Source organism: Eleginops maclovinus, chromosome 20 (genome assembly GCF_036324505.1).
Source record: "Eleginops maclovinus isolate JMC-PN-2008 ecotype Puerto Natales chromosome 20, JC_Emac_rtc_rv5, whole genome shotgun sequence".
Classification (NCBI taxonomy): Eukaryota; Metazoa; Chordata; class Actinopteri; order Perciformes; family Eleginopidae; genus Eleginops; species Eleginops maclovinus.
The window spans coordinates 2,404,714-2,417,217 of NC_086368.1; the positions used below are offsets into that span (position 1 = coordinate 2,404,714).

At 41.1% G+C, this 12,504-nt stretch overlaps 1 protein-coding gene across 1 annotated transcript in view; it reads right to left on the bottom strand.

The window, feature by feature from the left end:
• The window catches only part of cadpsa (Ca2+-dependent activator protein for secretion a), a 153,258-nt gene that overhangs the window by 35,627 nt on the left and 105,127 nt on the right, over positions 1-12,504 (bottom strand). Inside the window, exons 19-22 of the mRNA XM_063911579.1 lie at positions 11,941-11,957; positions 9,063-9,169; positions 4,730-4,886; positions 799-940 (exon numbers count right to left, since the gene is read on the bottom strand). Of these exons, the coding sequence (XP_063767649.1) occupies positions 799-940; positions 4,730-4,886; positions 9,063-9,169; positions 11,941-11,957 (423 nt within the window). The remainder of the gene's footprint in view (positions 1-798; positions 941-4,729; positions 4,887-9,062; positions 9,170-11,940; positions 11,958-12,504) is intronic.

A 12,504-nucleotide genomic window follows, 5' to 3' on the forward strand; every position in this document is an offset into this window, starting at 1 on the left:
CAATTGTTTATATATAATTTGTAAGTCAAATATATTTTTTGATTATTAATTTGATACTGCTTAAGTTTGTACAGTATCAAAATTATTATTATTGTTTTTCTGTGTTATTGTTTTACACGTTCGAAATAAATCAAATCAATGTTCTTTCAGCCCTTAAAACTATAAGACGGTTTTTTGAAAGAGCTTGCTGTTCAGTAATCTCACCACGTGTCTTTCGGGCAGCTTGTCCTAGCTCTGATTCTCTGAAGAAGTTTTCCCAAGAAGGAATCTGAACTGTCCTCAATAATAAGGCAACAAGAAGCCTTCCTTCTGTAGAAGTAATGTTCCGTTGATTTTCAAAGTGCTTTTGGCTGTTTCTCAGCTGTCTGTGGTCAGTCAGGTTGCCACAGCAGTGTGTTCCCTGTAGAGATGCCGTCCATGACCGCTGATAGAACTCCACCATGTTCTTATGGCACTGCTAATGTCTATGTTGCACAATTATCTGATATTATTTACAATTTCAACAGGTAGATTGTTGATTGGTCATTGATGATGTGTTTTGGATATTTCCTCACTGATTTTTATCTCTATTTCCAGCACACTGGAAAGAAGATTTGTGATTAAAGGGCCATATATTAAAACCAAATACAGATCTGCCGCCGTCACATCAGCCATCTGACAGATATTTACCTGCTCACTAATTTTCACTCACTAATAATAACTCTCTTTTGACATATCAAAGTGAAAGAGCTCAATTGTACGGAACATATCCTCAATGCAGGTGAAGAAGAACAGGGAAGTTAACGAAGGCATCCTTACTTCACAGGTTCCCAGGATTCCCTTTCGAAGCCTCTGTGGATGGACTGAGCAATGGAGGACTCCATCAGGTCCACATATCGCACCACCAGGGGGGCATAAAGGTCCTGCAGGTGCTTGTGGAACTTTCCATTGCACAGGTTATCTGGGGGAGGACAAAAAAAACAACATAAAAGACAATTAGCCAACCTAAGCACACAGCAGCTTGTGCTAAACTCCCTGTGAGTTTCTCTCCCACACTCCCCCCATTATTACCACATCACTAGTTTGAACTGGTTTCCTAGAATGTTACTGTCCCCTGTAGATCAGCGACATCGACGGGTAAAACCATGAGCAGACTCATCTCTGATTTAACCTCTCCCACTATCAGCAGGTGCATCACTGCAGTTCTTCTTTCATTGAGCGTGGATGCAACCCAAAGGTGCTTTTTACACTTGTTGTGTTCATGTTGGGTTACAAGATAAATCTGAAGGTCAGCGAGATAAATAACAGAACATCCCTGTGTTAGACGCTGATGATAAACAATGACAGGAGGAAGGGTTCTGTTAACACCGGCTCTCCATTAGCTGCCATTAAAGCATATTCAGATGAATCTTTATACACAAAAGGTGGGAATCGCTGCCTTTTTTTAAACCCGATCTAACACACAATTCTGTGCCGGCTCCCAACTGGTAAAAAGGCAACACTGACAAAGACCACAGGAGATAAAATGGAGGCCAGTGTGTGCTAATGTGATGCCTCACGGCTCCATGCAGCGTGTCTGCTTTTCCTCTCCCTCTTTGTTTTTCTCTCCCCCTCTGAGCATGTATGTGTTTGTGTTTGTGTGTGTTGGCATTGGAGTCAAGGTCGATGATACACAGTAGGTGCGATGTTTGTTGTGTTCCCTGATTACCACTCTCCCAATTAGCCACTTGAGCGGCTGCTGTCCACTTGGATGTGTTGTGTCCAGGAGTGTGTTCGCAGGGCTCGCCGCGGCCCAGCTACCACTGCTTTAGACCTCATTAACTCCTCGAATGGCAGCGCGACTTTGGCGCCTGCCTAGTGCTAAGGCTATTTACTGCTCCATAAGTGCACCGCTGTGGGGCAACAGAGCAGATGACCTTCTGTGGAAAAGATGTCCCTGTGATGATATTCGTTACTAAAGTGTGCGCTTTTCACACTGGGAGGACTCTGCTGGGTTTAATGTCGGTGCTGAAGACAGACCCTCGGATCCTGCCTCAAAATAACACAGTGGTCTGAGTCAGAGAAACAAACCTGGCATGCTCATGGAAACCAGGAATACCTACTTATTTATTACCTACACTATACGTTATTAATTATTTTAAATTATTGCTGTGTTTGGTATATATATTTAACTGGGTTGTTTTATGTTGTTTTTATGAATTTTAGCATGAAAAGTATCTTGGAGTCCCTGAAAAATGCTCTATAAATAAAATATTGAATTATTATATTATTATTATTATTATTGAATTCATTAATTTTATGTTTACTTTAAATACTATTTTACACATTTACATGCTTTAAACTGTTCTATATCTTTACAAGCCCTGTTGGCTGATAGTAAATCTTTTTTTGTTAAACAGGATAACACTTAATAAAAGTATGAGTGCATTCAGTAAGACATACAGTGTTACATTCAGTGATGATATGTATAGCTGTGATCGTCTTTTAGAAAACTGGAATCAACCAGAAAAGGACAATGCTGTTTTCCCCTATTATTCTTTCCAAGTGCAGAGACAAACTGAATATATCCTCCCACCAATATTGTTTGTGTGTCTGATACTATCCTCAACAACAGCTTCCTTTATGACCACTGTCGTTTATTCTTCACAGACACCGTGCTGCTGACACAAATACTCCCGATGCACCAAATGTGGATTAACCTGCTCCTAAACAAAGGCACTCTTCCTTCTTGTGTAAGGATGTTTGCTGTCACCAGCTGTTTCAGGAAATCACTGAGCCTTCAAGAAGACTCATAACTTCAGTAGAAACCGATGGGCTTGGATCTGAGAGCCAGAAGTGGAGTTGGTTCAGACCGTTTTGAGAAAGAAAATAGTTTTTGTCATCGGAACTGTAGGCAGCCTTGTGCCTGAAAATGATTTAGGGGTTAATTGATCAATGTTGATCAATTCTGACAAAGAACACTCTTATTTTGTCTCAATGATGTACAAGATATGAATAATAAAAGTAGGAATTTTGCTAAATGTTGTTCAGTGAAAAACAAAAAGAAAGATACTTCAGAGTTTTATGTTTAAAAACCATTATAGCCAGGGACGATATGTCCCTCTGTTAACGGGTGGCCGGTGTAGCTATGTCCACTGCAATGCAATTCAATTGCCAATTTGAAGACACTAACAAGTGAGCATAACAAGCTATGTGCAGTCATCTGTGTTCAGCTGAATGAGTGAAGCACGCTCCGTCTTCTCCTTGACTCCCAACTGACGAGCTGAAAAGGGGAAGCATTCCCCTGGGACAATTAGCGCCCCGCAGATTGAGTCTGCATTGTGAACACTGAAGTGTTTCCCTTACAGGACCACGGACAGCTCCACACTCTCCTGCAGGCAAGTGCATGCAGTTCATTAGAGAGATGGCTGGCCTGCAGCAACCAGCATCAAGACCTGACTATTATCTTCAATCAGAGACACACACACACACACACACACACACACACACACACACACACACACACACACACACACACACACACACACACACACACACACACACACACACACACACACACACACACACACACACACACACACACACACACACAGAGTTCAGTATGTAAACTGCTCCAGGACAAAAGTAGACATCTCACGTTGACAGCAATGATTTCAAAGACATTTGAGAGATGTTTGAGGAGAGCTGAGTGCTCAGGCAACAGAGGCAGTAGACCTTCATTAGAAACGCTCTGGATTGGTTTAAAAAAAGAGCTGGGTGCTGAATCCCTAACAAAAACTCTCCTTAGCAACATTTGTTTTATGAGAAACTATTCCATATTTCTGAAGGTGTTACATTAGTAAAACTAACAACCAATCACATCACAACAGAATGATTCATTATCAATAATAAGGCCTTCATTTAGAAATGTCCAACTTTCCAAAATTGGTACCTGGGATGGTTGAGTGGGATGTTTAGGGTTCAAAGGTTGGACATTTGGAAGAGACAAGCTTTAACATAAAGAGCTGCTAACAGGAAGTCAGTGGATCCCCTCTTATCCATGTTTGCTCACAAAATGAATCAGATACTGACACTATCAGACATCTATAGTGTCACTCTGCAGGGAATGAGTCAAGCAACAGCTTACCCTGAGGAATATAGGAATATTGTGACTAACAATTAGGTAAATGAATATGTTAATGCTTTACTATGAGATTCACAATTTATTATGAGCTGAAAAGTGAATGTTGGGGCTATATATTGATTAATATTCTTTAATGGTAATTATTTATTTTCTTGCTGTTCTTGTTCATAGTTAATGTATTATTATCTGGTGTAATTATGTTATAGTTAGTTAAAGTCATTCTTTATGCTTTTATTTTGAAGGTGATTTTGGGCAGTGGGTGATTTGGACACCTAATGATTTTTATATATTGGAAGTGGGTGGGCGGGGGGATTCGTGCACCAGAACGAGCATATGGTTTTGTACCAGGGTAAGCCACAGGTGAAACCATTGTTCTGTATATTGGAAAACATAATTTAATAATAATTTCCCTCCTGCGTAAGACTAGCTTACTGGTGCCCCAGCGCAGGTTTCATTATGAGTGATGTTATATTTATTTATCTCACCTCTATAGTGAATCATCTGACTTTCCATTCCATAGCCCTTCATCTCTGTCCTCAGTGTCTGATCCCCACCCACCGCTCAGCACGTGCAGCTGCTTCAGTCCAAATGCTGACTGTTAAATGTGTTTTTAAAGCTCTCACTCACAGTCCATTCTGAGGAAGTCGTTGAGCAGCTGGAAGAGGGGGAAGCTGTCCCAGCTGTCAGGCGGCTGGACTTCAAGTGCCGCGTCCATGTCGGCCGAGTAGAGACACAGGAAGGTCTCTGCATGCTCCACCATCAGGTCCGACCACCAGGCGAAGGCCTTCAGGTGGAGAGAGGAACAGACACATAGGAAAGGGAGACACAGTACAGGGAGTGGAAAAAAATCAAAAAGTTGAGAGTGAAAGAAAGGAGACACGTTTTACAAAGACAGATGTAGGTGATCCCCAGGGGCACGTCTTCAGGACTTTACAGTCAACAATCCTTTTATCAAAACAGCTGATCCACTGATCCATGATATGATAAGATGGACCTTTATTGATCCTGTGGTGAAGAGTTCACACAGCGATAATAAATAAAATATGAAATTATAGAAGTATCATTAGAAACAAGATATCACAACAACAAGGTAAATCAGTTGAATGAACAAATATACATATTTGAGTTCTGATTGTCAATATATTCACATGTATGTGTGCAGATGCGGGTCAAAGTCATTTGTACAGTCTGTGATCTTTTGCAAGCGTTCCTGTCTCTCTCTCTCACTTTTCATAATAGGAAATCAAGTTGTTGCCCCTGCATGATCTCCAGGGAAGCATTCTTCACAACTCAAAGCGGTAAAAACGGCGCTTGGGCACGGAGAGAAACACGCTTTTCTGTTGGCCCACAGAGGGAACAGCAGCAGCTCCTTGACAGGCTCGGCAGGGAGCTCCTTAAACACTCACCCGCAGCTCCTCCAGCCAGCGAGCTGCGTCACGCTCATATCTCCCCGCAGAATAGACGCAGTGGAGTGACTGTTAGGGACAGGCCTCTCTCATGCACATCAGAAACACTCGCTCTTCTCCATGCACCCCCACGCTTGCCAGGCCTCTTAAGAGGGACCCCTGAGGTACCATGGTGTTTGCTCATTCACATCAAGCTGTCAACACTGTAATGTGAATGAACCCATGGGCTTATGTGCTGGTGGTAGTGGAACGGGTCGGGGGGGCATGCACTTGCCATGAGATCTCATAGCAGAAGTATGTGTGAGACAGGTGCGTCTATTCTGTGCCGCTCAGGTTATCATCTTTAACACATGAGAAAAAGAAGAAGTAAAAGTAAAAAGATGCGACAGGATGTTTAAAAAAGCTGCACTTATTCACTTTGAAAACACTATTATTTTAAGACTGTTTGCCATATCATTTTGAGATATTTTAAACGTGTGTGTATATTTGCAATTGAACTCTTGAGAGTTTACTCCTAGAATAATGACTTTTGCATTAAAATATATATATATACTGTATATCAATAAAAATAATGTTCTCCCCCCAAAAAAAAACATGTGTCTGCAAACATTTGAGCAAAATTCGTCAAAGAACAGTAAAATCTTGCAAATGCCAACAGCACAGCTGTCAGGATATCATGACACTTTGAGTAAATGTCTGAAATGTGTTATTCAAGCTCACCATTTATTGTTTTGTAATCATGTCTGAGAAAGAAATCTCCTCTAAACACTTCAGTCCACACTCACATTTACAATTGAACTTGTTCCCTACATCATATCTCTGGTAATCTACCCAAACCAAGATGGAAACCATAAGTGATGAACATTAACCTGGTGGTCCTTCCGACCATTTTGTTAGCAGCTGCCAAACTAAAGCCATTGCAGAACCATGTGTAACACCATTCTGGGGTAATTAAGATAACGGTCTGAATCCTGTACATCAACACTGCTGAGACACTGAAACGGTCAGTGTCTCTGAGCTGTTGCAGTGATATTGATATCCTGTATTTAATTATGTTAATGAAAGAAAAAAGAATGGGCTTATGCACTCTTCACGTGTTTTTAAAGGGTCTCTACGTGTTTAGTCTCTCATAACTCAGATAATTCCCTAAATGAAGTGTGGATGGTCAGTTAAACACTGGCTTGTAACGAGTTTTGTTACATTTCTGGCAGTGAAATATCAGCAGAAACAACACAAATCCAACACGTTGTCCATCACATGCAGACTCACAGGTTGAACCTTGATCTGTTCCATTCACGATCATTTGGACTGTTGTGTGGAAATACATCATCTCTTACATTCTGATCCTTTAAAGCTTTAAATGCTACCAAGAAGCCACATTTTATTTTATATTTTATTTCCATGTAATGTATGTGTGTGGGTGTTCAGTCAGCCATAGATTGAAATATAAAAAGGCTGATATGTTAAGACTATGAAAGCCTGAAGATCCTTCTCTCTGTATGCTCTTTTGTGGTCTGAACATTTATAATCTCTCTCTATGAGTTTCCATAAATACATTTTTTCTGCAAACTTATCCAAATCCTGTCCTTGTTAAGGTAGCTTTTAGTTACCATTTGGTTAGGAGAGGCCCTATTTGAAACTAAGCGCACAGCAGTAATACTGGCTTAAAGTGACATGTCAAATAGAAGTTTTAGAGATTTAGGAACATACCATTAAAATGAGATTTTTGTTAAACATCCTGCATCAGATTTACTCCTTTGTTGACAAAATTGACAAAGTAATCAGTATAAAAGTGTTAAATTGATGATTACATGACAGGCAAACAATAGAGTAAATAGGATGAGCAATAACCAGCTTTAGAGCTACAAAAGAAAAACATGTATAAAATTGCATTGCAAATGAATCTCATTGCAATAGCCTTGGGTCCCCAGTTTGATTTCATTGTGTATTCGTACAAAAACAGAAGCTGATCGCAGTAGTGTTGCAGTCTAATGCTGGTTAGGCTGGTTAACCTATGTGCTCACATTATTTGAACAGCAGCATAACGCATTTCATGGAAATGCCAGGGGAGTGATCATGTCATCTCTGATCACACAATGCATGCCTCGCATTTCCTCCATTGTGTGTGCTGGTGGATCCAATGGAGAGGAATGGGTTTTGTTAAGGGAAGGAAAGGTGACACAACACCTTCCCCAAGCTTACTTACTGGACTTGGTAGAATACATGACACATGGCTAAACACAGGAAAACAGGTTAGCATTTTTGGGGAAATTTCAGGGGGAAACTCCTAGAAAACAAGCTACAGAGGTGCACTGTTTGAGACAAATAGTTAGAATCAAAAGTCACAACTCTGAACTTTGTTTCCTCGGAGCGTAGCTTAATGAGTTCAACAAATAAAATACTTATTGAAGTGCTTGTCTATTTTCTTTATCATCAAAGGCAAGCTAGCTTAGAAGCTAACAAGCATTGTCACAAGCATTTGATTAGAAGTGACCGCAAGCCAAGGAAGATTATGGGTCAATGTTGAGAGGGGAAACTTGGATGATCTTCTCCAACATTAGCCGTATCGTTAGCTGCATGCACAGGGCTTACAGGTAGGGTAGGGTAGGGTAGGGTAGGGGAGGGGGCATAAGGCACCGAGATTATCACATACCTCTTTTCCCTGTCCAAACATTTCCCCGCAAACCAAACAAATCATTGAGATACAAAGCAGAGAGGGAATAAATCAATTTTAAAGGACAAACTGACACAGAAAGCATTATTTATAGTGAGGTAAAAACACATGACAGTTTGTGTAATCAGTGGCTGAGATGGCTGCTGGAGGGACAACCGTCACTACTCATTGCTTTCAATCAGCCCCATATCTTCAGTCCCATTACTGCTCTTTCAGTGTGTGTGTGTGTGTGTGTGTGTGTGTGTGTGTGTGTGTGTGTGTGTGTGTGTGTGTGTAAGTGCTCCGGACACTGAGGAAAAAATTCAAAGTGGCCAAACGGCGGTACTACAACTTCCGTATCAGTCCGTGACGTCAACCGGCCCAGAAAGACTTTTTTCCATTGAATTAGATTGGGAAAGAGGCGTCTGTAACTTGGTGGACAATTTTTTAAACTAAATAAACTACCCAGTATGAACCCTTTTATAGCCCTTATTAAAACCATTAGGTCCTTAAAGTTGTAAAATGTGCTAAAAGCTGAATCCAGATTTATTTTCTCTCTCCATTCATTCTACTGAGCAGAGAGCGGGAGATCGGGACGGGGTTTAAGGGGAAACTCAACTACTCATGCTCTATGCTCTCCACAGCCAGGCATGATGGGTAATTTGTGACGTTTTGCTCTCGAGAATCTCAGTCCATTTTGTCTTCATGCACCAATGAGCAGCTCTCATAGGAATGAACGAGGCCCCGCCTCCAACGCTGGGTCCAGTTCTTATTATACATCCATGGTGTGTGTGTGTGTGTGTGTGTGTGTGTGTGTGTGTGTGTGTGTGTGTGTGTGTGTGTGTGTGTGTGTGTGTGTGTGTGTGTGTGTGTGTGTGTGTGTGTGTGTGTGTACACTGACCTCAGCATGGTGTTCCTCATTCTGCTGCAGCACCTCGATCACCAGCTCGGACAGGCGGATATTGTCCTCCAGTTTTTTAGCAGGTGTGACTAACCGCCCTACATTCTCTGGAGCACAAAGGTCAAAGGTCAGTGGAGGCAGCCTGAGTCTGTATCTGCTATATGTTCTTTCTCTTGCTTTTACTACTGTATGCATGCAACCTAAAGAATGCAAACACAAATCCCTAAAACACTCAAGACTATGTCTTGTGTCATTCAGTATTTGCTTTAAAGGTCCCCTATTATGCAAAATGCACTTTTTGCTGTCTTTTATACATAAATATGTGTCCCCGGTGTGTAAGGAGACTGGAAAAGTGTCGGAAAATACAACTCTCTCTTTTCCTCCTTACCCACAACTATAACAACGGGGGTACAAACGAGCTGATCCAGATTTGCTGCGATCATGACGTCATAACAGAAATGTGGGCTGACTTTACATTGAACTCCTAGCAACGTCCCACCCACGTGACACATCCCAACCAATCGTATATATATATATATATATATATATATATTTATTTATATAGTGGGCAAGCTGAAACCACTCCCAGCTGTGTGTGTGTGTGTGTGTTTGTGTTCAGCAGGATGTCTGCAGGAGGGACTTAGAGTTGTTGTTTATATAATACATATACTGTCTCTGTTCTAGTTTAAACACTGAGAAGTGTTTCAGAAATAATGCTGGATGTGGTTTGGAACATAATATTTAATCACAGCAGCGTTCAGCTGAGTTTCTCCCAGTAGAAAACTCTCTTCAGAGGAGAGATCATGACGCTCCAAAGGGGCGTGGCCAGCAGCAGCTAGTTCATTTAAAGCTACAGTCACAGAATCAGCACTTAAGGAACAGGGCTGAAATAGAGGGGGATGAGGCATGCTACAATGGGGGATCTGTTTGGTATTTTGAGAGAAACACTTCACAGACATGTTTTGTATAGATATTGCCCTACAATATATTCAAATATAGCATAATAGGAGACCTTTAAAGAGGCACTCATCCATGTTCTGCTGCCTATCCCAGACACTGGAGCTAGAGGATTCACTCACTAATGTTGGATATAGCTTCAACAGTGATCCTTAGCACCGTCTACAGCCCTAGACTAAATCACTGGGACAATTTAGTGGTCATATTGTAAATACAAGCATGACATGTCAGATTGTTATAATTAAGGCTGGGTATCAGACCTCAGTACACCTCTGGATTCAAGTCAGATAATGGCTAACTGCAATAGAAATGAACATACATTGTGTAATGAGTACCATTTCTTAAAGTCTCTTGATTGTCTACATTAAAGTCTTTTTACCTAGCCCTAGTTATAATCTAATCCCATTGTAACATGGTGTTTTTGCTATCAACACTATCTCCATGAGTGCTGAAAGCACTGCTGGGTGTCTGGAAGTAGTGTTGGCCTGTGGAGTGTGGTGGATGAGTCCACTACTCTCACTGATGATGTCACCGAGATGGGGATGCAAACAGCATGTACATTGAACACTCATCATGCAGGAATGTGGTGGTTATGTTGTGCTTATCCACACAGTATGCACCTTATAATGTCTTTGGTGGGGAAGTTGCATTAAGAGTAAGTATAGGCCTGATGTAACTCTGACTTCCATTCACCCTTCAGTATGTTCAGTGAGAGCGTGGAATAAAAAAATGAAGGATAATGTTCTTGTGTCTGTTTTGTGCCTGTGGGCGCTTATAAATCATGAGACTGTTTTTTCTTTGTTAGTGAATTTGCAGGATTATATTTGAAGGCGAGGTTCCTATATTAGAAAAATGATATGATTTGAAGTTGGAGTGTGTGTTACGGTTAAGTTGAGCTCAAAGGAAGAAGACTATATACTTCCAGCAAATGACCTTAACTGAGGCCCAGAGAGCAATGCAGTGAGAACCCAGTCAGCAAGCTGTTTAGTGTTGCCTGTGGCCGGGTAAAGTAAGAGGCATGCTAAGTAAAATATGGTGGATGAATTCAGCAGTTTTAATTTCATAATTTTAAATTAGGGTTAAAGCAATTCAGCCACTATGGTTCAGTGCTGTGTCTCTTTTTCTAATATTCAATGAAACTGGCAAAACTACTTCCATCTGTCAGTGCCAGATCGCTCTGTGTGTCATCTATATTCTGTTAAGTTAAGCATTCAATAAAGTTAGGGCAGTTTAATGGGTCGGAGGTTAAGTACTAGACAGTACAAGCACTAAAAACCCCAAAGTCTGTGTGTTAAGTTCTGCTTTATGCTATGTCACTCTATGTCAGCACTGTCATCCTGAGTGTTGAATCGGCCCACAGAGTTCATGAGTGTTTCAGTCCAGCTGCTAGCTCTTGTGGCTCAGTGATGTTGTGGACAGCACAGCAGGAGGATGGAGGATCGCCTGCTGGAGCTGAAGTCATGCTAACATGCCTGAAAGCTTCTAATGAATACGACTTCTGTCCTGGTACATAAGGGGGGATTGTTAGGATCTAGCAATGACTCTCAACTCAGAGCTATCATGTCAGAGCTTGGAAGTGCAGTGGTGAAAACAAAGTATTCCAAAGAAAACAATTATAGTTGTTCGATATTTAACATGGACTTTGTAAGGTCTAACCAGGACAGTAAGTGGAGAGCTTAATTATGAGACAAGTCCGCTGACATCATTAAACACTTCATTAGGATATTTGACATTTTATGACAAATATTTCTGACATGTTGGAAGTTTGCAGGTCTTTTCACAATGTTCCTGAGACCCGAAGTGTCTATGTTTGCAGAGCAATGTGCAGGTCTCAGGAAGGTGGTGACAGGGTCTATGGGGGATGGTTTAAGGTAGACTGAGAAATGAGCGAACAGCAGAAGTTAGACATACAGTACGTCACCTGGATCCTTCATCTTTCTGACATTTTCTCCACTAAATAAGAGTATTTGTATTTAGAAAGAATGGAGAGGAGGTAGAGAGAGGTGGGAAAGTGATAGAGGGTGAGAGAGAAGATATTTTTCAAAACAAGTTGTATTTGTTCAGAAATTAAATGTCTCATCTTTACTTGTGTAGAGAAGAAGTTAGCAAACAGCACACAGTATTAAAACCCATCCAAATGATTGTCCAACCTGTTTCCAAAGTCCCTTCCCTTGGAGGATTGAAATTAATTAAGATGCCAGTTTAATAAATGCAGGATATCGGTGTCCTGTTTGAATGTTCCATGATCTTACACACTTAAAGGATTCACACACAAGCAAAGTAAAAATGCATTCAAGTCGCAGACAGACAAAGAAAAGGTGTTTTGTGCAGGACAGAAAAAAAGCTCACAGAGAGATTAGAGTGCATGTACCTGTAGACTTTACAGATGCAAATAATAGATAGACACAGACCAAAGGACGGCAGGAGCGTCAACGATGTGAGGTCACTTGTTGTTTGGTGTGCAGACTGTGGTAGGGAAACATAT